This window comes from Zalophus californianus, chromosome 4 (genome assembly GCF_009762305.2).
Source record: "Zalophus californianus isolate mZalCal1 chromosome 4, mZalCal1.pri.v2, whole genome shotgun sequence".
NCBI classification, from domain to species: Eukaryota; Metazoa; Chordata; class Mammalia; order Carnivora; family Otariidae; genus Zalophus; species Zalophus californianus.
The window spans coordinates 15,390,544-15,413,662 of record NC_045598.1 but is presented as its reverse complement, the minus strand read 5'-3'; the positions used below and the strand labels follow the sequence as shown (position 1 = coordinate 15,413,662).

The following is a 23,119-nucleotide window of genomic DNA, read 5'->3' as shown; positions in this document are numbered from 1 at the left end:
TTACTACTGACTTGGGAAAAGACCTTGGAATCTTTTTTTTCTTTTTCCTTTTAATTTCAGTATAGTTAAGATACAGTGTTGTATTAGCTTCAGGTGTACAATATAGTGATTCAAAAATTTCCTACTCTGCCGCCCTCTTCCCTTCCAAAAGCAGAACCTTGGAATCTTAAGACAGTTCTCCAGGCTACTGTTAGTAATGAAAGAAATAAAAAATCCATTTGCTCTCTTAGCCTACTCCCTTTGTGTATTTTAAGGCAGCTCTGGCCACCTGAGTTGTTCTGGTATCTATGAGTTGATATGCTAAGTCAATTTTACTGTCAAAAGAGCCAAATTATAAATAGTGAGATTTGGTGTAATTAATAATACAGTATTTATACTTAATTGTCTGAGTGGCCACTTGTCTGCAGGCACTGTTATAAGTGCTTGTTACATCCTGTCCCTTCCCATAAGTACTACAAGGATGCAAACAGATAATGAGAATCACCGTGATGATTGATTGCTCTGAGTGGCAACATGGGCAGAGAGGATAAAGTGAACCTTGTTTTCCTTGGCTACATCACTGGCTTAAGTAGGATTTCATAGGTCATTCTGGAAACCTTATTAACCAACCAAGTTCCAAATAGCAGATTTTGTTCACTATAAAATTAATGTGTGCCTGCTTGAAAAAAGTGAAACTCAGAAGTATAAGAGGGGAAAAAAATGACCTGTTCTTGCCACAGAAAGGGTCATGCTACTCATTTTGACATGTTTCTTGTAGTGGTTTTGTTGTACACTTAAAAAAAAAAATACTTTTGAAATTAGTGTACCATAATTTCATATCCCTCTTTCTTGCCCTAAAATTATAAACAACTTCTCATTAACAAAAGTGTCTTTCCAAATATATATTTTAAGGATGTAATTACCCGTTCCCCAAGGGATAATATATTTTTTACTGTTATAAATATCATGTTTAAATTATATTTAAACAACTGACTCCTGGCTTTAATTTTCTTCTGACCAAATAATGCCAATTTAGAAAAACACCAGAAAATAAAAGTGTAAGAGAATGAAAGTCAACCATTATCTTATTTCCCAGAGAAATACCTATATAGGGTGAGAATTTTTCTAAATGTTTTATATTTTTATACACATATATAAAATAGACATAAAAATTGAAAATACAGACATAACTCTAAAAACCTTATGTCTATACTTAATATGTATTGCTTGTAAATTACCTTTTTTTGTCTTTGCATGTCATGCATATCTTATGTCAGTCATTATAGAATTATACACTTAGAATTATACATCATAACTCCTATGATATTTTTAGTACCTTAGCTTAATGGCTTGTATCATTAAGTAGAAAACTGTATCATGAGATTTTTGGTTGTATTGAGAAGAAAGGGGTGAAGATGTTTATAAATAACAGTGTTCCTTTTGTACTTTGATTTATATAACTAATCCTCTATTGATGGGCATTTTGGTGATTTTTGTATTTTTTTTATAAATAATACTGTGATGAACATCCTTATCCTTGTCTATTGACCTTTATTATCTTGGTGATTTCTTTATAATAATTCTTTTTTTTTAAAGATTTTATTTATTTATTTGAGAGAGAGAGAGCACAAGCAGGGGGAGTGGCAGAGGGAGAGGGAAAAGCAGACTGCCTGCTGAGCAGGGAGCCTGATGTGTGGGGCTCAATCGCAGGACCCTGAGACATGACCTGAGCCGAAGGCAAATGCTTAACCAACTGAGCCACCAAGGAGCCCCTTTATGATCATTCTTAACAGCTGGTTAACACTTATCCATCTATTTAACGAAAACAGAGAATGCATATGGTTTTTAAAAAACAAATAATAGGGGTGCCTGGCTGACAGAGCATGCAACTCTTAATCTTGGGGTTGTGAGTTCAAGCCCCAAGTTGGGTGCAGAGATTACCTAAAAATAAAATCTTTAAAAAAGATAAAAATGCAAACAATATAGAAGGGTTTATAATGCAAAGAAACAGTCCCCTGCTTACTCTTCACTCTCCAGTCTTGCCCTTCAGGGGCAGTCCTGCTTTTAGCTATTTTTACTTTTAGTTTTTCTGGCATTTCGCTCTAGCTCTAAATAAAACAATTTTCTATTAGTGTTTGATTTTTCATTACGCATTGACTCTGCTTTGATTACTGGTGTTTCAGTTTTCTTATACTCCTCTCTTCTTTCCTCTGTTTACTCTCAATATAGCTAGGTCACTCTTTCGGTCCTCATTTATTTATTTATTTATTTGGAGAGAAAGCATGAGCAGGGGGAGGAGGGGCAGGAAGGGGCAGAGGGAGGAGAGTGTGGAGCCCGATGCAGGGCTTGGTTTCATGACCCTGAGATCATGACCTGAACCAAAGTCAGTTACTTACCCAACTCAGCCACCCAGGCACCCCAGAAGTCATGTTCTAAAATGAAACAGTTTTAAGTCTCATTTCCTTCTTATTTGTTACTGTTTGAACTCTTACTCTTTTTTGTCTGATTTTTTTCTGGTTTCACCTCTAAGAAAATTTCTATTGTTTTGTTTTTAAGTCTCGTTTCCTTCTTATCTGTTTTGTTTTTAAGTCTCGTTTCCTTATCTGTTGCTTTTTGAACTCTTAATCTTTTTTGTCTGATTTTTTCTGGTTTCACCTCTAAGAGAATTTCTATTGTTAACTCCTGTATTGAGGTAGAATGATAATCTCCATGGTATCTTTCCCGTGAGATTTGCAGGAGCTCTCGTGGGACCTCTGAATGAAGTAGACTAAACTTTAGGGAAACCATTTCTGTTTCTAATCCAAATGTAGTTTTAGGTATGGTGTCAATCTCTTCTCTTGGGATTTTCTCCTTTGTACTGTTTGAACCTGAATTATTTTAAGAGTACTGAAAATCTGGTTGTCAAATGTATGGGTGTCCCTTTTGGAACCAATGATCATTTCCTGAAAGAATCTTCATCAGAGGATATAGGAATTTATTTCATTATACAATCAGTGAATTAGTCCATTTTCCATTAACCAGTGATTCAGTGTTACATTTCCATTTTATTTGTTTTTGACAAGGATTTCATGATTTGCTCTTATTTCTGCTGCACTTTTTGCTGATTTGTTTCTGTGACCGTATCAGAGAAAAATATATAGTGAGTTAAAGACCTTTGTTACCTCATGCTATCCCTCTAGCTTTTACGATTCCTTTGTATGCTAATGTTGCTAAGAGAAACTGATCTAAAACTCATTTATTTCTTAATTGAATATTTTTATATTCTAAAAATAGTCATTGATTGTGCACATATGTAATACAAACTCATTGTGCTAATGCTTACAGATGCACTATATACCAGGTTAAATTGTGTATTTAAAAAATAATTTGTGGGGTGCCTGCGTGGCTCCGTTGGTTAAGAGTCCGACTCTTGGTTTCAGCTCAGGTCATGATCACAGGGTCCTGGGATCGAGCCCCATGTCTGGCTTCCTGCTCAGCAGAGTCTGCTTCTCCCTCTCCCTCTGCCCCTCCTCCGTTTTCGTTCGTGCTCTCTCTCTCTCTCTCTAATAAATAAATTAAAAATAATTTTAGGATTATGTAGTTTTTCACAACCTGGCTATAAAATTAGGCTGCAGTTGTACCAGTCCTATTTCTATTTAACTCTCTCTCTCTCCTCTGCAGACCCTTTCCAAAGAGAACCCTTTTCCTGTTTGCAGAACATGTTTTGCCTTCTTACCTCTCTACCCATTAACTTTGTTTTTGATATCCTGTCTCTAATTCTTGGTCTGAACTGAAGCTTTTTACTTCTCAAGGTGCAACTCAGATGTCACCAAACCTTTCCAAAGTTTCAGACCTGGTTACTTCTGGTTTTCAGCAATACTTTAAATATATATCAAATAGTAATTATCACATGATTTATTTCTTACTTACCTGTGACTTCCTTTCTTTTGGAGCTCCTTTCAGACATGGACGATTTTATCTCTGTAGCTTAATACAGTGCCTGACAGAGCATTGCAGCTTACTCTTGACTATAAGACAGAGGATGTAAAATTAGGGAATGTATCAAATTGGTTTGTATTAGGATCTCTGCATGGTATCTCTTCTGTCCTTTATACTGTTTTAATATCAGCAGACCCAATACTTTTTAAAAATCTGTTTTCTGTTATATCTCAATTATAAACAAACAATACTGAACCAACCAAAAAAAAAAAATCTATTGTTGTGTCTTCTCTTTCCCTGTGGTCCTAGGTCCTTATTGATCCTAGGACTGCAGAAATTGGCTTAGTCACCTTTGTAATTCTGAACTTTTTTTTTTTTAAGACTTTATTTATTTTGAGTGAAAGAGAGCGAGAAAGAACATGAGCAGGGGGAGGGGCAGAGGGAGAGGGAGAAGCAGACTCCTTGCTGAGCAGGGAGCCCGACTCTGGGCTAGATTCCAGGACCCCGTGATCATGACCTGAACTGAAGGCAGACACTTAACTGACTGAGTCACTCAGGCACCCCCTGAGACTCTGAATTTTTTTTAAATTTTAGTTTATGACATTACTGATTTACTGTATGATAATCTTGGCTTTTTTTCTTTTAAAATTATAAGCAGAAAAATAAACCACATTGATTCCATAGAGTGACCTTGAGTATGCACTAATTAACACTGACCAGACTACTCCAAAAATAACTTTTTGTTTTGATTTTTGCCCCCCCTGGCTTATTAATTTCTAAACTTCTCATCTTTTCATTTGCCAGTTTTCATACTTAGCTTAGAGACCATCTGGAACTTTGATAATGAACCTACCCCTATATTTATCCTCCTTAGCCCTGACTCTTCTCTAGAGCTTAGATTCATATATTCCCAGCTGACTATGTATCACTTACAATGGGATATCTAATAGGCACCTGAAACTTTGTTGTTTTTCTTTACTGTTCTTCCTCTAATCCTTTCTACCCCACAGTAATGCCTCCTACCACTTACTGTTTTAAGTCTATGGTAGAAGTGCCTGTGATAGGATCTGTTTGCTTGAGTATTTAAGTATTACTTGAATCATATAAAATTGCCTTCTTTTAAAATGTCAGAAACACTTGAGTTCCTGGAATTTTGTATGGTTCAGCCTCATAAGTGTAGCTAAGAATAGAGCAAAGAAGAAAGTCATTTACTCTCTCTCTTTTTTTTTTCTAGAGAGGGAGAGAGAGAAGTGGGGAGAGGGAGAGAAAGAGAATCTTAAGCAGGCTCCATGCCCAGCACAGAGCCCTACAGGGGGCTCAGTCTCATGACCCTGAGATCATGACCTGAGCTGAGATCAAGAGTCGGATGCTTTACTGACTGAGCCACCCAGGCGCCCCTCTCTTCTTTCTTGTTGGTAGGTGGGCGTTGGTAGTGATAATGTCAGAGAGATTGTGAAAAATGTCGTGATATTAAGGAAGGTTTTCTAGTATCCAGTATGGTGCTCCTTTTAGTTGAGTAGGCCAGCTTTTATGTATTTCCCAATATCTGTAATAAATATCTGTAAATAGTGGGAAACAAATGTTCCGAAGGAAACACTAGTATGATAAAAAACTAAGAGGGAAAACTACTTACCCATCTAGCTGCTAGAGGATCATAGTATTGAAAGTAACCAAGTAAGGAAAGCTTTGGAATCTTTCCAGTCTACCCCAAATTGAACTTGGTCATTTCCATGTGGGAGTTCTTGGGATGTTTTTAGATGACATCACTAAAGAAACTTTATCATAGTATTAAAAAACCGTCAGTGATGGCTTCTCGGACATAAAGCATAAGCTCTTTTTTACCTTTATATTAATCGTTTGTTGTTGAAAACATTAATATTACTTGATAGGAATTCTGGAGTTTTCTTTTGTAATCCTTTTAGTAAAGATGTAATTACTATGTATTTTTAAGCACTACGTTTTATTGCATATATTATGTATTAGGCATATTATATATATGCAGTGAATAAAAACAATACTTTATATGTGTGTGTGTATAACATTTAACAATGTATCTGTATTCAGTCAGTGTCTATCTGGAATCCAGTCACAAGTCTATATAGGAGTGCTTCTTTAAAATAGAAAGTTTTATTTCATGATGATCATGAGGGTACCCCTAGAGCCAGATTCATACACTGACTGGGTACTTAATCTGTATATATGCTCTGTTTGGCTTGTGTAGTGTTTTGGAAGTTTGGAAATTTTCATGTAAAAGTCCTTATTTTGGGTTTCTCTTGAAAATTTGGAAGATACAATATTACTCTCTGGAATTCCTGAATGGCAGCACTTTGGCTACAGTTGAAGTGTCTTGAGTATCTATTGTCCTTTGAAGGGTGGGCCTTTCCCCCCAGTTCTCCATAGTTGCCACTCCCTATTGGTTATACCTGGCCGTTTTTCCTCCCCATATGTTTCCTGCATGGTATTTCCATTGATCTGGAGTTTATGAAAGAATGATCAGGGCGTTGGGTGGTTCAGTTGGTTAGGTGACTGCCTTCCGCTCAGGTCATGATCCTGGAGTCCTGGGAGTTCCTCACTGGGCTCCTGCTCATCAGGGAGTCTGCTTCTCCCTCTGACCCTACCCCCTCTCATGCTCTCTCTCTCTGAAATAAATAAATAAATAAAATCTTTTAAAAAGAATGATCATGTTCAGGAAATGTTACTGTTTTCTATATTTTAATTATTATTTGAAAATTGTAGTTTATGTTTGATGGCTCTTAATTGGCCAGAATGTTTTATCAAATCAGGTGATTTAGCGCTAAATAAAGTTTATAAACCTGACTAATGTTAGTTTGCATTATCTTTATGGTTTACCTTTATATTTTCAAAAGACCTTTATATTGGTCAGCTATAACCAAATACCGATTTTTTATAGGAAATTTTTTTAAAGTGGAAATCTTTTTTTTTTCCTTTTTTTTTCTTAAAGACTTTATTCATGAGAGGCGGGGCGGGGGAGAGGCAGAGGGAGAAGCAGGCTCCCCAGGAGCAGGGAGCCCGATGCGGGACTTGATCCCAGGACCCTGGGATCATGTCCTGAGTGGAAGGCAGACTCTTAACCATCTGAGCCACCCAGGCGCCCAAAGTAGAAATCTTGAATGAAAATTCACTAGTGAGCTGAAGTTTTCTCTAAGTTACAGTTTTAGAGGTTCTCTCTCGTGCCAATATTTATTTTTTTTTCATATCCTTTCTACTCTGTAACGACATTGTAACTTATACTAAGGTGACTCATATTTTACTCCAGCTTTTGGGTAGTTTGCTTGTTTTTGTCTTTAATCTTTTTTAGGGAGTAGAAGGGATTAAAACGTACATGTGTAAAAGTGCAGAAAACTAAAAGACTTTAATGAATCATTTTAAGGCAGAAACTGTGAATCACCTCCCATGTAGAAAAAATAAAATAGTGTGTGGTCTTTCCTGGTCACAACTCCCTCTATTCTCAAAGTAATGTATCTGCCTTTAAAAAAAAGCTCCCTGCTTTTATTGACAGTTTTGCCATCCATGTATGTATTTCTAAACTAATTTAGTTAAGTGCTTTCTTCTTTAGAACTTTTTGGGAATCATACTGTGTGTGTGTATATATATATTTTTAAAGATTTTATTTATTTGAGAGAGAATGAGAGAGAGAGAGCACGAGAGGGAAGAGGGTCAGAGGGAGAAGCAGACTCCCCGCTGAGCAGGGAGCCCGACGCAGGACTCGATCCCGGGACTCCAGGATCATGACCTGAGCCGAAGGCAGTCACTTTTTTTTTTTTTTTAAGATTTTATTTATTTATTTATTTGAGAGAGAGAGAATGAGAGATAGCACGAGAGGGAAGAGGGTCAGAGGGAGAAGCAGACTCCCTGCTGAGCAGGGAGCCCGATGTGGGACTCGATCCCGGGACTCCAGGATCATGACCTGAGCTGAAGGCAGTCGCTTAACCAACTGAGCCACCCAGGTGCCCCTGTATATTTTTTATGGTTTATGAGAGTCATTCAAGTTATATGTTGCTCTAGTTTTTCATTGAATTTCTGTATAGGAAAATACTGCATTATTGATCCTGTTAATGAACAGGTATATTATTTCTAGTTTTTGCTTTCTAAGAGCAATACAACTATGAACATTTTTGTGCACGTACCTTGGTGCACATTTTCCTGTTTCTCACAGATGTATAGTTAGGAGTGGAGCAGCTGGATCATAGGGTATGCCTATTTTCATGGCTAGTAGTAGCTAATACCACATTCTTTCCCAAAGTGGTTGTACAAGTTTACGTTCCCGCCAGCAAATGAGTGAGAATCTGCCCATTATTGCCAAGGCAAAAATATAATACCTTTAAAAAAATACAAAAGTTTATTGGGCATATTATCTTTTAAACTTAAATACAGTGCATCAGTGTACTTCAAGAAATTGTTGATTAATTTTGCTTCACATTAATATTATGTGAAAGACAATAATCTTTTTAGCTTTGGAATTGGTTAAGTAGTGGTCACAATCAGCTATTTCATACCTCTCTTCCTTGCTTCCATAATTGAGATGGTAATATGTTTGAAATAATGGGGAAACATGTTTTTTTCTTTATATGAAAACTTCTTGCCTCTACCTTTGAGGTACATGGATTTTAACAGTATGATCTGAAATGGAATAATTTAGCCAGAGAGAAGAAACTAGTCAGAGATTAAAAGTTTCAATAATCAGGGCGCCTGGGTGGCTCAGTTGGTTAAGCGACTGCCTTCGGCTCAGGTCATGATCCTGGAGTCCTGGGATCGAGTCCCACATTGGGCTCCCTGCTCAGCGGGGAGTCTGCTTCTCCCTCTGACCCTCTTCCCTCTCGTGCTCTCTATCTCTCATTCTCTCTCAAATAAATAAATAAAATCGTAAAAAAAAAAGTTTCAATAATCATTTATTTAGGAATGTGTTGAGAGAAGTATTCAAAGTTTTATGTAACTTCAATTTTTGTCCCCAACAACTTCATTTGTCCTGTGCCATTTCTTTGGGTTAGGCTTGTGTTAACTACTTACATTTTGTATAATTTCTAATTGAAGCTGGTATACCTTTTTCCCTGGCAAAGATATTAAGCTCTATAATACACTAAAAGCAAACGTGTAGTGTGTTATGCAGTGTGACACTTGTAATAGGCATCTTTTTTTATTAAATAGAGCACAGTTGTAGATCAAAACTTTATTGCATGTAGCAGCTTGTTTCTAGGGGAAAAATTTCTTATTTTACACAGAGAGGGAGAGAGAGCACAAGCAGGTGGAGTTAAGGTGGAGAGGGAGAAGCAGGCCCCCTGCTGAGCACAGGGAGCCTGATGCAGGGCTGGATTTTAGGACCCTGGGATCATGACCTGAGCTGAAGGCAGGTGCTTAATAGACTGAGCCACCTAGGTGCCCATAGGAAAAGTTTAAAATGATAAGATTTTTGTGGTTCTCCTATTACATTTTTTGTTTTTTGAACGTTTCTCTTAGAATCAAATCACTGAAGGAAGCAGCATTGGTTTCATTTTTTTTCTGGTGGGGGAAGTGGGGGTAATTTGTCATCTTCCCAAAATTCAGTCACGTGTCCTTTTTACTTCCTTGTTGTAGATAATGCCTGCCTGTGTGAACATTTTTATTTCCTTAAGAGGTTCCTCAGAGGAGGCCCTTCCGTAGGCCACGGGCCTTGGAGGATTTCAAGCTGTGGCCTGAGATAGTTCCTGTGCTCTCTGGCCACATGGGCCACCTGGTCACCTGGCCCTGCTCTTCCCGTCTTCCCCTCCCCACGGACCTCAGCTCCCATCCCTGGCAGAGGGATGACAGCATTGCACACCAGCCACTACCCCTCTTGTATTATTTGATACAGATTTATTTTCTTTGGCTTGTTTTCATTAGTAGAAACCCCCGATTTTGGGAGGGAGTGCTCTACTAAAATATACAATACCAAAGGATTTCTGCAGTTTGGCATAGCCATTTCGGAATGGCAAAGGTTGCACACCTCAGGGATATTTGCCTGTGCAGGTTGTTTTTCATTAGTGCTTACTTTAAGGAAATTTTTAATGTAGTAATAGCACAATACTTTTGGCTTTGGGAAAATGCCATATCTCTGTCTCTCAAACATTTGTATTTTATTGGCTGATACAATATTCTTAAAAAGTACACTCAAGCAGTTTTCAGAGCAAAATGAATCAGATGAATACTAACCTTTATCTGAAATTGTTCATGTGGGTTTTTTTTTTTCTCCATTTTGTCAGTATATAGAAGAATCTCTTTACAATTCTAAAGAATGTATTTTTTCTTTTTTATTCTGATTATTTTACATATTCATTTCTATTGATAACAGTCCACATCTCTATTTTTATCTTTAGTCCACTTGTTACTTTATTTTCCCATTATTTGCCATTTCTGCCTTTTTTGCTATCATATGTAGTGCTGCTGGATAGATCTTTGAAGTTCGTAATTTTTGAGGTGAGATTATATCTTTAGGGTATGTACCCCAAACCGAATCACTTTTTGGGTATGGTTTTAATGGAGTTGTGACACACTGCTCTATAGTTTTGGAGACAAGGTGTAGTTTTAGTACCTGCCTATATCCTGTTTCTTAGATAACTGGCAGTAGGGTCACTTTTTAAAAAAATTTTGTGTGTGTGTGTGTTTTTTTTTTAATTTTACTCTTGTTATTAATGACATGCATGAAGTAATATGTTTTACTATTCCCTTTTTTTAAAGATTTTATTTATTTATTTGTTAGCAAGAGAGCACAAGCAGAGGGAAGGGCACAGAGGTAGAGGGAGAAGCAGGCTCCCCACCGAGCAAGAAACCTGATGTGTGGGACTCGATCCCAGGACTCTGGGACCATGACCCAAGCTGAAGGCAGATGCTCAACTGACTGAGCTACCCAGGCGTCCCAATATTCGTTCTTAATAACAATTTATTTTTTATGTTTTTCTATATTATTAATGATTTATTATCCTCAGTAATAATCTTTGTTTTATCAGGATGAATTAGAGATTTGACCTAACATGGATTTGACCTAACATGGATTTTATATAGCTGACTTCTTTGCTCTCACTTTATTTCATTGTGTGAATTTCTTTTTTTTAATGTTAAAAAAAATATCCATTTTGTTGTTTTACGTTAGCCATATATTAAAATAATTTATTCTAAAACGTGAAATAAGATACATTTATAAAACCTTGTCAGGGAGGAGCGCCTGGTGACTCAGTTGTTAAGCATCTGCCTTCGGCTCAGGTCATCCTGGGATCGAGCCCTACATTGGGCTCCCTGCTCTGCGGGAGGCCTGCTTCTCCATCTCTCCTCCCCCTGCTTGTGTTCCCTCTCTCACTGTGTCTCTCTCTGTCAAATAAATAAATAAAATCTTTAAAAAACAAAACAAAATCTTGTCAAGGAGAAATTTGCTTGCAAGAACTCATGTCTAAGTTGGCAATTCCGTTGGCAATTGTCTATTTTTTATAGCAGCAAATAAAAGGACAGCAAATAAAAACAAACAAACAAACAAAAAACGAAAAAAAAAACCCAAACAAAAAGAACTCATTTCTAGTTATTGGTTTTCTAAAGTATATGTTTAAATGATAATCCAATTCTTACCCTTTGAAAAATTTTCCTGAGATTTATAACTGCTATACTATTTCACAGTAAACCTTGTGGGACATATAAATGTAATTTTCACTCAATATTGGAAGAAAAGTTTTTCAAGAAAATCATAGAACTATTTAAAAAACGAGAAAAATACAATTACTTTAAGTCTTAAACTTTGGTTAGCGTCATTCATATTTCTTCTAGCCTGTAAGCTTTTTGCCTCTAGTTAGTTCTCTGTGAATTCATTTAATTTGGCAACCTGTAGCTGAGCCTGTAGGTATTTAAAGCTGTTTTAGATAGACATCAGGGATTCTAAAGTTAGGTTAATGGGGAGTAGACTTTCTTCAGAGCTTCTGAGTGAATTCCAGGAAAAGTTAACATCATTTGGAAACCACTTTCCTTTCTACCTGGGGAGAGTTTTCAATTGTGAGAGAAATCAGGGGATCTGAGAACTTAGATGGAGAAAATATCTAATTGAATGTTATCATTTCTTTGAATTATGAATGTAGGCAACAACTGTCACTAGTTCTTATTTTTTTATACATTAATAAAGAACACATATATTACTTTATCACAAATTTATCTTAGTATTTTTTTATTATGTTAATCACCGTACATTACATCATTAGTTTTTGATGTAGTATTCCATGATTCATTGTTTGCGTATAACACCCAGTGCTCCATGCAGAACAGTGATGGGTATCTTAGTATTTTAATATCTATATTTCAGTATAATTAGTTTTGTCATTATCCTATGTATTTTATGCATTTAAAAATATCCTAAGAGAGGTCTGTAGTTTCTACTAGATTGTAAAGGTTTCATGGCCCCCCTAAAATTTGAGAACCTCACCTTAAGGAGAATGGATTCTTTCACATTTGATGAATACAGGATTGCCCCCCATTCATGGCGGTTTGCCAAACTCTCAGTGCTAGTCTGGGTTAGATAGTGTTAGAGATGAGCTGGCTAGGGTTGATTGCTAGGCTTTAGGAGGGGGCCTGGGTAAACTGTTTTCATTTCCATCATAGGCTGATGGGCAATTTATTGGCAACGATAAGTGGGAAAATGTAATTTTTGTTTACTTAAAGACATATGCTAATTATTTTTCTATACAAGTTCATGATTGAACTATATTAGAAAATTAAAATGTGAAAAAAAATACCTGTAATGCTTTCTGTAAAGATCTTTGTGTACCTCCTTACAGATCTTTTTAATATGACACACATACCTGTATGTTATATGTGTGTGCATTTTATATATACTCATATATGTTAGACATAGAATGGAGGCAAAGATATATGTATAGAAATATACACACGTGACTGTACATGTATATTTAGGTGTACTGTTTTAAAAAATGAGATTATGCTGTATAAGTTGCCCCATTTTGTTCAGGTTTATTGAGGTATAATTTATGTAATGTAAAATTCACCTTTTTAGTGTGCAGTTCTGTGAGTTTTGACAAACACCTAGAGACATGTAGTCCCCAGTACAGTCAAGATGCAGAACAGTTACTTTCCTCCGAAAACAACCTTGTGCCCCTTCTGTAGTTACTTTCTCTCTCTTGCAATCAGTTATTTCTTTTTTGTTTCTTGTACAAAATGTCATATAAGTGGCATTGTACAACCTGTAGTTTTACATTTACCTTCTTGCATTTAACATAATTTTCCTTTAAGGTTTTTGGTTTTATTTTATTTTTTTATAAAGAATTTATTTATTTGAGAGAGAGAGTGTGCGCCCAGGGTGAGGAGAGGTGGAGGGACAGACAGACTCCAAACTGAGCATGGAGCCTGATGTAGGGTCCGATCCCAGGACCCTGAGATTATGACCTGAGCCAAAGTCAGATGCTTAACTGACTGAGCTACCCAGGTGCCCCTAATATTTTTGGTTTTAGATTATGCTTCAAGAATCTTTTATCCTAACTGATGATAATAGTCATGTTTGTTGTTGTTGTTGTTTCTAATCATTTTATTGCTCCATTTTGAAATGTTAAGTCTTTAGTCGGTCTGGCACTTACTTTAGTATAAATTGTGAGGTAGAGAATTCAATTTTAAAAAATAACCAGTTCAGCAATATTTATTAAGATTGGGTTACTAGTATAAAACTCTTACTAAACATTGATTTCCTCACAGGTAACACAAGTAGCAAGACAACCGGGACCCCCGACCCCTTCCCCTTATTCAACACATGAAATAAATAAGGGGCATCCAAATCTTGCGGCAACGCCCCCGGGACATGCATCGTCCCCTGGACTCTCTCAAGTAAGAAAAACTTTATTTTTAAAGAAATTTCCATACAAAAGCAGTTTTTCTGGTTTTCTAAAGCAAACTTCTGAGCAGTAACATACAACATTACTTGAAGAATAGTCTTTAATTAATGTATTTTGTATTTTTTTAGACACACCTCTCATAATTGTGGTACTGACTTTTATACAGTTGTATTTATGTACTCATTCAAAATGAGCTGTCAGTGATGTTTTGTTTTCCTTTTTTATTGTTTAAGAAATCAGAGTGTGGTTATAAAGTCCATTTTAAGACCCCACAAAGCATTTGTGTGCTTTCTAGTGTGTAATCTGCTAGTTTTCCTTCTTCTCTCTTTTTGGTGGAGTGGTGGTGGTTATTTTTCACTTAAAATGAAATGGGTGTCTCAGAGCAATTGTAGTGGGCTTCTTTGTTTGTTGGTTTGGTTTTTGATTTCATAAATAAGTTATTGGACTTTCTTAGACTTAAACTTATGTTGGATTGTTAAAGAGTGTGTACTTCATAACGTATTTCCAATTAACAGGTGCAGGGGACATTGAAACACTGTTGTAAGAAGTCACTATGGGTCCCCTTCATTTTAGAGCCATTTCCCGAGATATTGATTAGCTTGTACCATTCCACCATTATATGCTTGTTTGGGCTTCGTTGTGGTTAAGAGCATTCTAGAATTATGAAGTCTCTTACTGGAATGTGGAGAGAGTCAAGCTCTTTGACCCATTCTGTTGGATACTGTCAATGTTTATACATAACAACTGCTCCTTTAATAATGAAAACTTATTATTTTCAGTTGTTGCTTCCATATTTTAGGCCTATTATTTAGAACTTACATAATAAGAGAGAGAAAATATTACTTATTCAAAGTAATGCTAAAAGCTGGTGATTGTAAGTTACAGAGCTGGTTAATGTTTGTTTAAAGACTGTAGAACATTTGGAGAAGGAATGTACAACTTACCAAACCATGATTGATATTTTAAGAAATACATAATTTGCACTTAGTTTTATGCTTAAACTTGGTTTAAATCATTCCTATTTAATTTTGAGTTTTGAAACTAATATGTCAGAATGAACTCTTAATTGTTGAAAAGGAGGTTCTTGTGTTGGTTTTCATGGCACTGAGCAGAACCACCCTAGCTATTAATATTGTGTATTAGTCCAATTCTAATCAAGAGAGGAAAACTATGTAGTTACGTGAAAAGGGAAAATTTAATATAAAAGATTATTCAGGGGACACCCATCTGGCTCAATAGGTAGAACATGTGACTCTTTTTTTTTTTTTTAAAGATTTTATTTATTTGACAGAGAGAGACACAGTGAGAGAGGGAACACAAGCAGGGGGAGTAGGAGAGGGAGAAGCAGGCCTCCCGCGGAGCAGGGAGCCCGATGCGGGTCTCGATCCCAGGACCCTGGGATCATGACCTGAGCCGAAGGCAGACGCTTAACGACTGAGCCACCCAGGCGCCCCGAGCATGTGACTCTTGATCTAGGGGTTGTGGGTTTGAGCTCCATGTTGGGTGTAATAGATTATTTTAAAAAAGAGATTATTCAGTATAACTGAGGATTGGAGTAATGAAGGATTGGCTTATTAAAGAAAGAGAACTCTAAAGAATATACAAATAGCAAATATAAGGAGCAGATGCTTATCCTGGGGCTGAGACAGAATACATATGAAAGAGCCTTCTTCTCCAGGGCTGATATTGGAGAGTGCATGGGTGTGGCTCACATAATCCTATAGAAGTCAGTGTAGTATTTTATCCGTGGAATATGGTAGAAATCCTTCCTCTGGAACTTGCTGGAAATGTAGTCTATTGAGTGTTGGGGAAAGCTGGATCATCTAGTGCCAGTCGCCTTTAGCAAAGAGCTGCTGCAGCGTGCAGTGGCTAGAGGCTCCTTATATAGCATCTCTGTTTACCATAGATACTTTAGATAACCTTGAATATGCCAGCTTATAGGCCCCACATGGTAGAACAGCTTGCATCACAACCTAAACTTGCTGCAGGGTCTTCTTTTGTTCTGTTCTTCACTCAAAGGTGGAAACCCCCAAGGTGACTTTGTAGGTAGGTCAAAGTGTGGCACACTCGAATGTGTAGTGTATGTTGTTTTTAAAATTCATAAAAAGCCTACTGAACCTTGTCTCTCCCCCCCGCCTTTTTTCTTTAATGGTAGTTAGTGATAGGTAAGAGACTTCTCCCCCATCTTGGGCTGAGATCCAGACCGTGTTGAATAGGGCATGATGTGGCTTACTGAGGGGTAGAGAAGTTGTTGTGGTGACATTCCAGTGGAACTTACTAGAAATCCACTCTCTGCAACTTGCCAGAATTCTGCCCTCTGGGGTGGTGAGGGAAAGCTCTTTACGGGTAGGTTCTTAGAGGAGGTGTTTTGCTGCCTAAGAAGATGCCGGGGGTAGCTGTTAACTGTTGGGTCCTGCTGGCTGCTGCACATTGCTGTAGCAGCCTCACACTGAGGATGTGCCCTCAGGCAGCTGAGCACTAGAGTAGCCAGATTCTGGAAAAGCTACCCATAGTGCAGGAGCTTGATGTGCAAGCCAAATAGGAACCAGGAGTCAAAACCATCTCCTCCTGCACTATTTCTGTCATCGTGTCAGCTGAAATGGAAAAATATCTAAAATATTTAAAAATATTTAAATATTAAGAAGCCCAGATCAATTTTGACTGTACAGACAAACAAGATAAATTTCGAGCTTAAAAGGCAAGCAACTGATCGGTGACACACAAGGGGAATAACTTAATTTTCAGTTTCAAATTCTTATTATTTCAAGTTATGATTTGACCTAGGCAGTTGGCTCAAAGCACTTAAGTTTTCTGAAAGACCTTGCTGCTTAAAAATGCATAAAAAAGAAAGATCTCCCTGTGGTCTTAGTTGTTGAGCCCACAAATGCCTTTATGTATGCAATTTTATTAGTTGACTTTAGAAGTCAAGAGTACATTTATCTAGGAGAAGGGTCACCATGTATTATCTATCTTGCTTTTCTTTGTGGTCTCTTTTGCTACCATATTGCCTATTTGGTGAAGGAACCTAGTAAATCACACGTGGTCACAATCCCCTTTTTCCCTTCCCTTTCAAACAGAGGCTGACTTCATTTGTTCCCTAACAATGTCTTAATCTCTGTTGATAGAGTGAGGAATTTTTTCTGAGTGGCATGCTTGGAAAATTGAGGAGTTTTGTGGGAAACTCAGTCTCTTTAGATTTAACAGGTGACATATTCGTGGATCATAATGGAAAGCAGAGCCTTCAAATAGAGGAAAAAGGATTACAGGCTTGGATTCAAACAGGCAGGCCTAGCTTGTGGGGCTCAGTCTTTCACTTTCTGGTTACATGATGTTGTGTAAATTATTTAATATTTCTAGGACATGGTTTCATCATCCGCTATATAGGTAAGAATTAGGATTTGACCACCCTTCAGTAAGGTTATTATGAAGATTATATAAAATCCTGTCTTAGAATAGGATATGCTAAATACTCTCAGTAAGTGACATTTACTATTTTCATGCCTGTCAGACTTGGTTCTCCTCGGGATTTATACGTGTGTGTGTTGTGTGTGTGCATGCATGTGTGTGTATGTGTGTCTGACTCATCTAATTTAGCTACATGACTGGTATTACTGTGAAATTCAGAAGCTCTCTCCAAGAGTTTAAGATCTCTTCCAAGTCTTTGCTTTATCCTTTGCAGGATAAAAGAAGAGGCCAACCCTTGGTTATTTTCTTTTAGTAGTTAGTGTGGTTTAGTCTTATGCACAAATCGACTGAAGATAAGAATAAAGACACTCTTTCAGCCACGTGCCCTTTTTTGATGAGTCTCACTTGCTTCTGTGAATCAAGTCTTTTTGTCCCAAGTAGCTACCTGCGTCTGTGACTTAATGTTTGACACTAAATGAATCTATTAGGATTTTAGTGAAAGCAGCTCACTTGAAGAAAAGTGAATTTCATAGCTTTGAAACATGAAAGAAGGAAAATGTAGAAAATTGCTCCCAGTTTCTTTCTTATTTTTTTTTTTATAAGATGTTATTTATTCACTTGAGAAAGAGAGAGAGCAAGCAAGCATGAGCGGGGGGAGAGGGAGAAGCAGACTTCCTGCTGAGCAGGGAGCCTGATGCAGGGCTTCATCCCAGGACCCAGAGATCAGGACCTGAGCCAAAGGCAGATACCTAACCATCTGAGCCACCCAGGCCCCACCCCCCCGTCTATTTTTTAAATCATCAGTGGCAACCTCTTCATCTGCTTCTTTCCCTTCAAGATAGGATTTTTTTTTTTTAAGATTTTATTTATTTATTTGACAGAGAGAGACACAGCAAGAGAGGGAACACAAGCAGGGGGAGTGGGAGAAGGAGAAGCAGGCTTCCTGCAGAGCAGGCAGCCTGATGCAGGGCTTGATCCCAGGACCCTGGGATCATGACCTGAGCCGAAGGCAGACGCTTAACGACTGAGCCACCCAGGCGGCCCTCAAGATAGGATTTTACATACGTGTGTGCACATGCCAAATTTTAAGGCTTTATTGCATTTTCATTGTTACATGACTTCTAAATCTTTCCAGTCCTCTCCCCTGTGGAGGTTTGGTTTTTTGTTTTGTTTTGTTTTTGAGAGTGGGGGTGGGGAGGACAGAGGGAGAGGGAGAGAGAGAATCTTAAGCAGGCTATCTCATGACCCTGAGATCATGACCTACCTGAGCTGAAATCAAGAGTCAGAGGCTTAACCAACTGAACCACCCAGGGACCCCCTCTGTATCAAAGTGAAAAACTTTGGACTATTAGTCTATAAGAGATTAATAAAAAGGATATTTTCAAACTACAGTAAATTTGAGAGAGACAAGAGTCTTTTTAGGTGTGCATTCTTTTCATTTACCCTGATGAAATGGCAGCACTTTAACATTCTCTAAACCCAAAATGCCCTTACTTGGGAAATGGTGAAGAATTTGAAATTTAAAAGTATCTTTTGGGACAGATTTCAAAGTAAATAGAAAAATGCACTCTCCCAGGAGTCAGGAGACCTGAATTAAGAGTCTCAGCCCTGCCAATATTATTTCAAATTTTGACTCAGTGGAAGTTCTTATTAATGTGCAGTTTTTCTCTTTGCAGACAAGAGGCTTGTATTAAATGAGATCAGAATTCCCTTTAAGATCTTCATTTTTTAAAATATCTTAAAGATTTTATTTATTTATTTATTTATTTTATTTATTTATTTGACAGAGAGAGCATAAAGCAGGGGGAGCAGCAGAGGGAGAGGGAGAAGCAGGCTCCCTGCTTAGCAGGGAGTCCAGTGCAAGGCTCCATGCCAGGACCCTGGGATCATGACCTGAGCTGAAGGCAAACGCTTAACCGACTGAGCCACCCAGGCGCCATTTTTCATGGGTTTTAGAAACTAGTTCAGAATAGGCGGTTCTTATTATGAAAATCTTTTGATTGATGTATTTTTTATTTAAAATTAGGCAAACTTTTACATAGTTCTATTTTTATCTTTTTAAAAAATATCAGAAGTTTGTTATTTGGATTATCTTAAGTTAAACAAAAGTGTTTCCTACTTACTGCTTAATTGTAGTTACACATTTCCTTTAACTCAGTTAATTTTCACAGAATTGAGCTAAATTACCGAACAAGGAGATCAGACTGGCACTGATTACCAGGTTCAACATCGAGGCCTTTTTTTTTTTTCTCTTGATGTCACTGTGTGACTGCATGGCTCCTAAGCTATGTTCACAGTAGGTAGTGAGAAAGTGTGGTCAGAACATTGCCAAAGAAGTGGAGCAATAGATGTTTTCTGTATGTTTCTGGGAATTTCTGTATGCTTTCTGGAAATTTCTTTCGGTTTCCCTTTCTTCTGAGAGATCAACTCAGTCATGTTTTAAGTGGACTGAGAATGGTGATTGGCATATGATCCCCTGGTTCAATTTTTCATTGTTTCTGGAAATACTAAGCAAAGGACTTCTTGGAGGAATAGTTCTTGGTCATGATATTCCTTCTCTTTTTTTTAATTTTATTAAGTTTTTTATTTTAATTCCAGTATAATTAACACTGTTTTATTAGTTTCAGGTGTATTGTACAGTGATTCAACAATTGTATACATTGCTCTGTGCTCATCATGATAAGTGTACCATGATATTTTTTTAAACACTATGATTTTCATTATTGGTACACTTCAGATGATTCATGGTCCCTACAGTGTCTTCATTTTATCCACCTTCCAGACTTTAATTTCCTTTCAGAAGTCTTATTTTACTACAGAAAAATTCTCATGTTTCTTTGCAGTTCTTGATTTACCGATAATTTTAGGCTTTGCAAATTGCTTTTTCTTTATGATTAAGATAGTTATTTTATTTACTGCATGCAAGCTTTTATACTTTTTTTGTGTTTTTTTTTCTTTCATGAAGAAAATAAATTCTGATTTGACAACTCTGATAGTCTTGGTTATAATCAGGATAAAATAGAGGAAGCTTTCAAATTTTCTTCTTATTTCATTATTGAAATAGAGTATTGAATTTCTATAAAAAAGCAAAGCAAAATTTATTGTTTTTTACTCCCCTTTTCTCTATGGAACACATCATCGCTATCTAAGGCAGTCTTCTTTTTTGAGATGTGTTATGTTTGGAAGCTGCATTCCCACCACATAGGGATTTGATGTGGGTTCAGAAACCTGCAGTACTGACTGTATTGAGTTGGCCCTCATGGTGCCAAATCATCTTTTTTCCCCCCTAATTGTTAATATATGTACTTAAAAATTTATACCTTCTTGAAAACTTCTTCAACACATATTGTCCTTAAACACTTTACCAATTAACATACCTTTACAAATATCATTAGTATAGAAGTTACAAGGACCTATAAAATATCCAGATCATTTATGTCTGTGGTTTCATCTGGTATATGCTAAATAATTGTGATAAGCTTTTTCCTCTAATTGTTGAGATTGTTTTAATGTTGTCGTATTTGTTTGGAGAATTTCAACTGTTTTGTCTTTTTTGTTTTTATTATTAAAACAGTTGTAACCATATTTATAAGGTAGGACTTCAAATGTTTTTCTATCAGGTGAATTTCATTTTTTATACAGTCTTGTAACTTACCATGAAACATGCCTAAAGTAATTTTTATATGCTTGATCATACTTTTCAGTGCATGTATCTAGAAAACCTCAGTGATTTTCATTCAAAATTTCTTTAGTTGTTTTTTGTTTTGTTTTGTTTTTTCACTTTTGCTGCAGGGATGATAGTTAAGTTGTAATTATTATTCAGATTTTCGTCACCCTAAACTTCCAAGTTCTCGATTCTGTTTGACAAATATATAAGACGAGAACTTATATTTTGAAATATTAAAGTATAAAGAGTGAAAGTTTTAAAATCCTACATTAATTCAACTTTGTTTTAGAAAGCCAAAGAATTTTGTAAGAATCAATCTGTAAAAACTGTGATTTCATAGACATTTCTTCTGTTGTCTTTCATATGTGAGGTTTTGTTGATGGTGTTCGTTTTTATCTAAGCTCTGTCAAGGAGAAAAAGGTTTAGGATTCTATCTTTCACATCTTTAGAGTTGCTTTCTCCGGACACATCCTGAGGGGAGCACTGCTTCCTCCTCCTCCTTGTTCTCTTATTTGAGGACAGTCCACACACAGTGTTACATTGGTTTCAGATGTACAACATAGTGATTCAGCAACTCTATACCTTATACTGTGTTCAGCACAATTGTACTACCATCTGTCACCATACAATGCTATTCCAAACCTCTGACTATATTCTCTATGGTGTAAATTTTATTCCTGTGACTTATTTGTTCCTTAACTGGAAGCCTATATCTCCTACTCCTCTTCAGTCATTCCTCCAGCCTCCTTCCCTTTGGCAACCATCAGTTTGTTTTTTGTATTTTTAAGTCTGATTCTGCATTTTCTTGATTTCTATGGCTACCACTCATCTGTTTTAATAGGTAGTGCATTCTCTCAGCATTTTCCTTGCAAGTTTACCACTTTGGAATTTCACATTTCACTTATTTTCCCTAGTTTTAGAAGAGAAATTCACGTGAGTGCCATCAATTTATTTTTCACTGGCTTTGACATTCAGATTTTTTAGATTTTATGGTCCTGAAAATTGCAACTTCATTTCAGCTACAGAAATTAGCATGTGCCAGTAAATTTGGGATGGGAAACTGAACAGGTGAATTTTAAAGAGGATCAGGAAATGGAGCAGCCTGACAGTTCAATTCAAACTGCTTGAGATATTTCCCGCAGAAATTCCTATTCCATTTGTCTTAAGTCTGCCTGGGCTGCTATAACAAAATACCATAGACTGGCTGGCTTAAACAGCAGATGTTCATTTCTCATACTTCTGGATGCTGGGAAGTCCAAGATCAAAGTAATGGCCTTGGTTCCTTGTGAGGTCCTTTTTGGGCGGCAGAAGGCCACCTTCTTGTTATGTTCTCATATGGCAGAGAGAGAGACATGCAGACTTTCTGGTATCTCTTGAAAAAGCACTACTCCCACCATGAGGGCCCCATCCCCATGACCTCATCTAAACCTAACTGTCTCTCAAAGACCGTGTCTCCAAATATCATCACACTGGGGATAGGGCTTTAATATATGAGTTGTAGGGGGTGGGTGAGGGAGACACACAGCTCCATCCATGGTACCATTTATGTGATTCAGAGAGCTCTGGGGGAAGTGGGCAGATAAGACTATGGGAGAAAGGTCTGCAGATTGGATAAGTACAAGAGATAGAATATTGTCCTGAGTTTAATCATACAGATGGATATATGTGTTTATACCCCAGATTAATGGGTTGGGGAGGGGAATCAATTTGCAAGGAACGGAAGAAGGGAGAGAGAAGCTTATTGTAGGAGTACATTTGACCCTTGAACGATACAGGTTTGAACTGTGTGGATCTACTTATATGCAGATTTTTTTTGATAAATGCAGTACAGTACTGTAAATCTATTTTCCTTATGATTTTCTTTTCTCTAGCTTACTTTATTATAAGGATAGTTTATAATACATATATAAAATACATGTTAATCCACTGTTTATGTCATTGGTGAGTCTTCTGGTAAAGAGTAGGCTGTTAATAGTTAGGTTTTCAGGGAGTCAAGTTATATGTGGATTTTCACCTCTGAAGGAGGGTCATTGCCTCTAATTCTTGAGTTGTGCAAGGGTCAACTGTATTTGTTTTATCAAGGATCAGATGACTATTTGAAGTGTTTTGCTCACTACGAGGTATGGTGTTTAAAAGCTAGCATCTTAAAAAAAAAAAGCCAGCATCTTTATAGAACTAATTGTGAATTTCAATGACTCAACCATAAACGAAAGGCAGATAACACAAATTATATAACTTTGCAGTAATTTTAAGTTGTCAATGAATAGTGAAGGAGAAATTAAGTTATATATAAAGCAAGTAG

The 23,119-nt window shown here is 36.9% G+C and overlaps 1 protein-coding gene across 13 annotated transcripts in view; it reads left to right on the top strand.

The window, feature by feature from the left end:
- The window catches only part of EIF4G3 (eukaryotic translation initiation factor 4 gamma 3), a 337,040-nt gene that overhangs the window by 112,744 nt on the left and 201,177 nt on the right, over window positions 1-23,119 (top strand). For all 13 annotated transcript variants that reach the window (XR_004820035.1, XM_035727265.1, XM_035727264.1 and 10 more), the window contains exon 3: window positions 13,609-13,737. Coding sequence is in view for 12 of the 13 variants with exons in the window: in XM_035727265.1 (XP_035583158.1) it covers window positions 13,609-13,737 (129 nt within the window). In the remaining variant the exon portion in view is untranslated. The remainder of the gene's footprint in view (window positions 1-13,608; window positions 13,738-23,119) is intronic.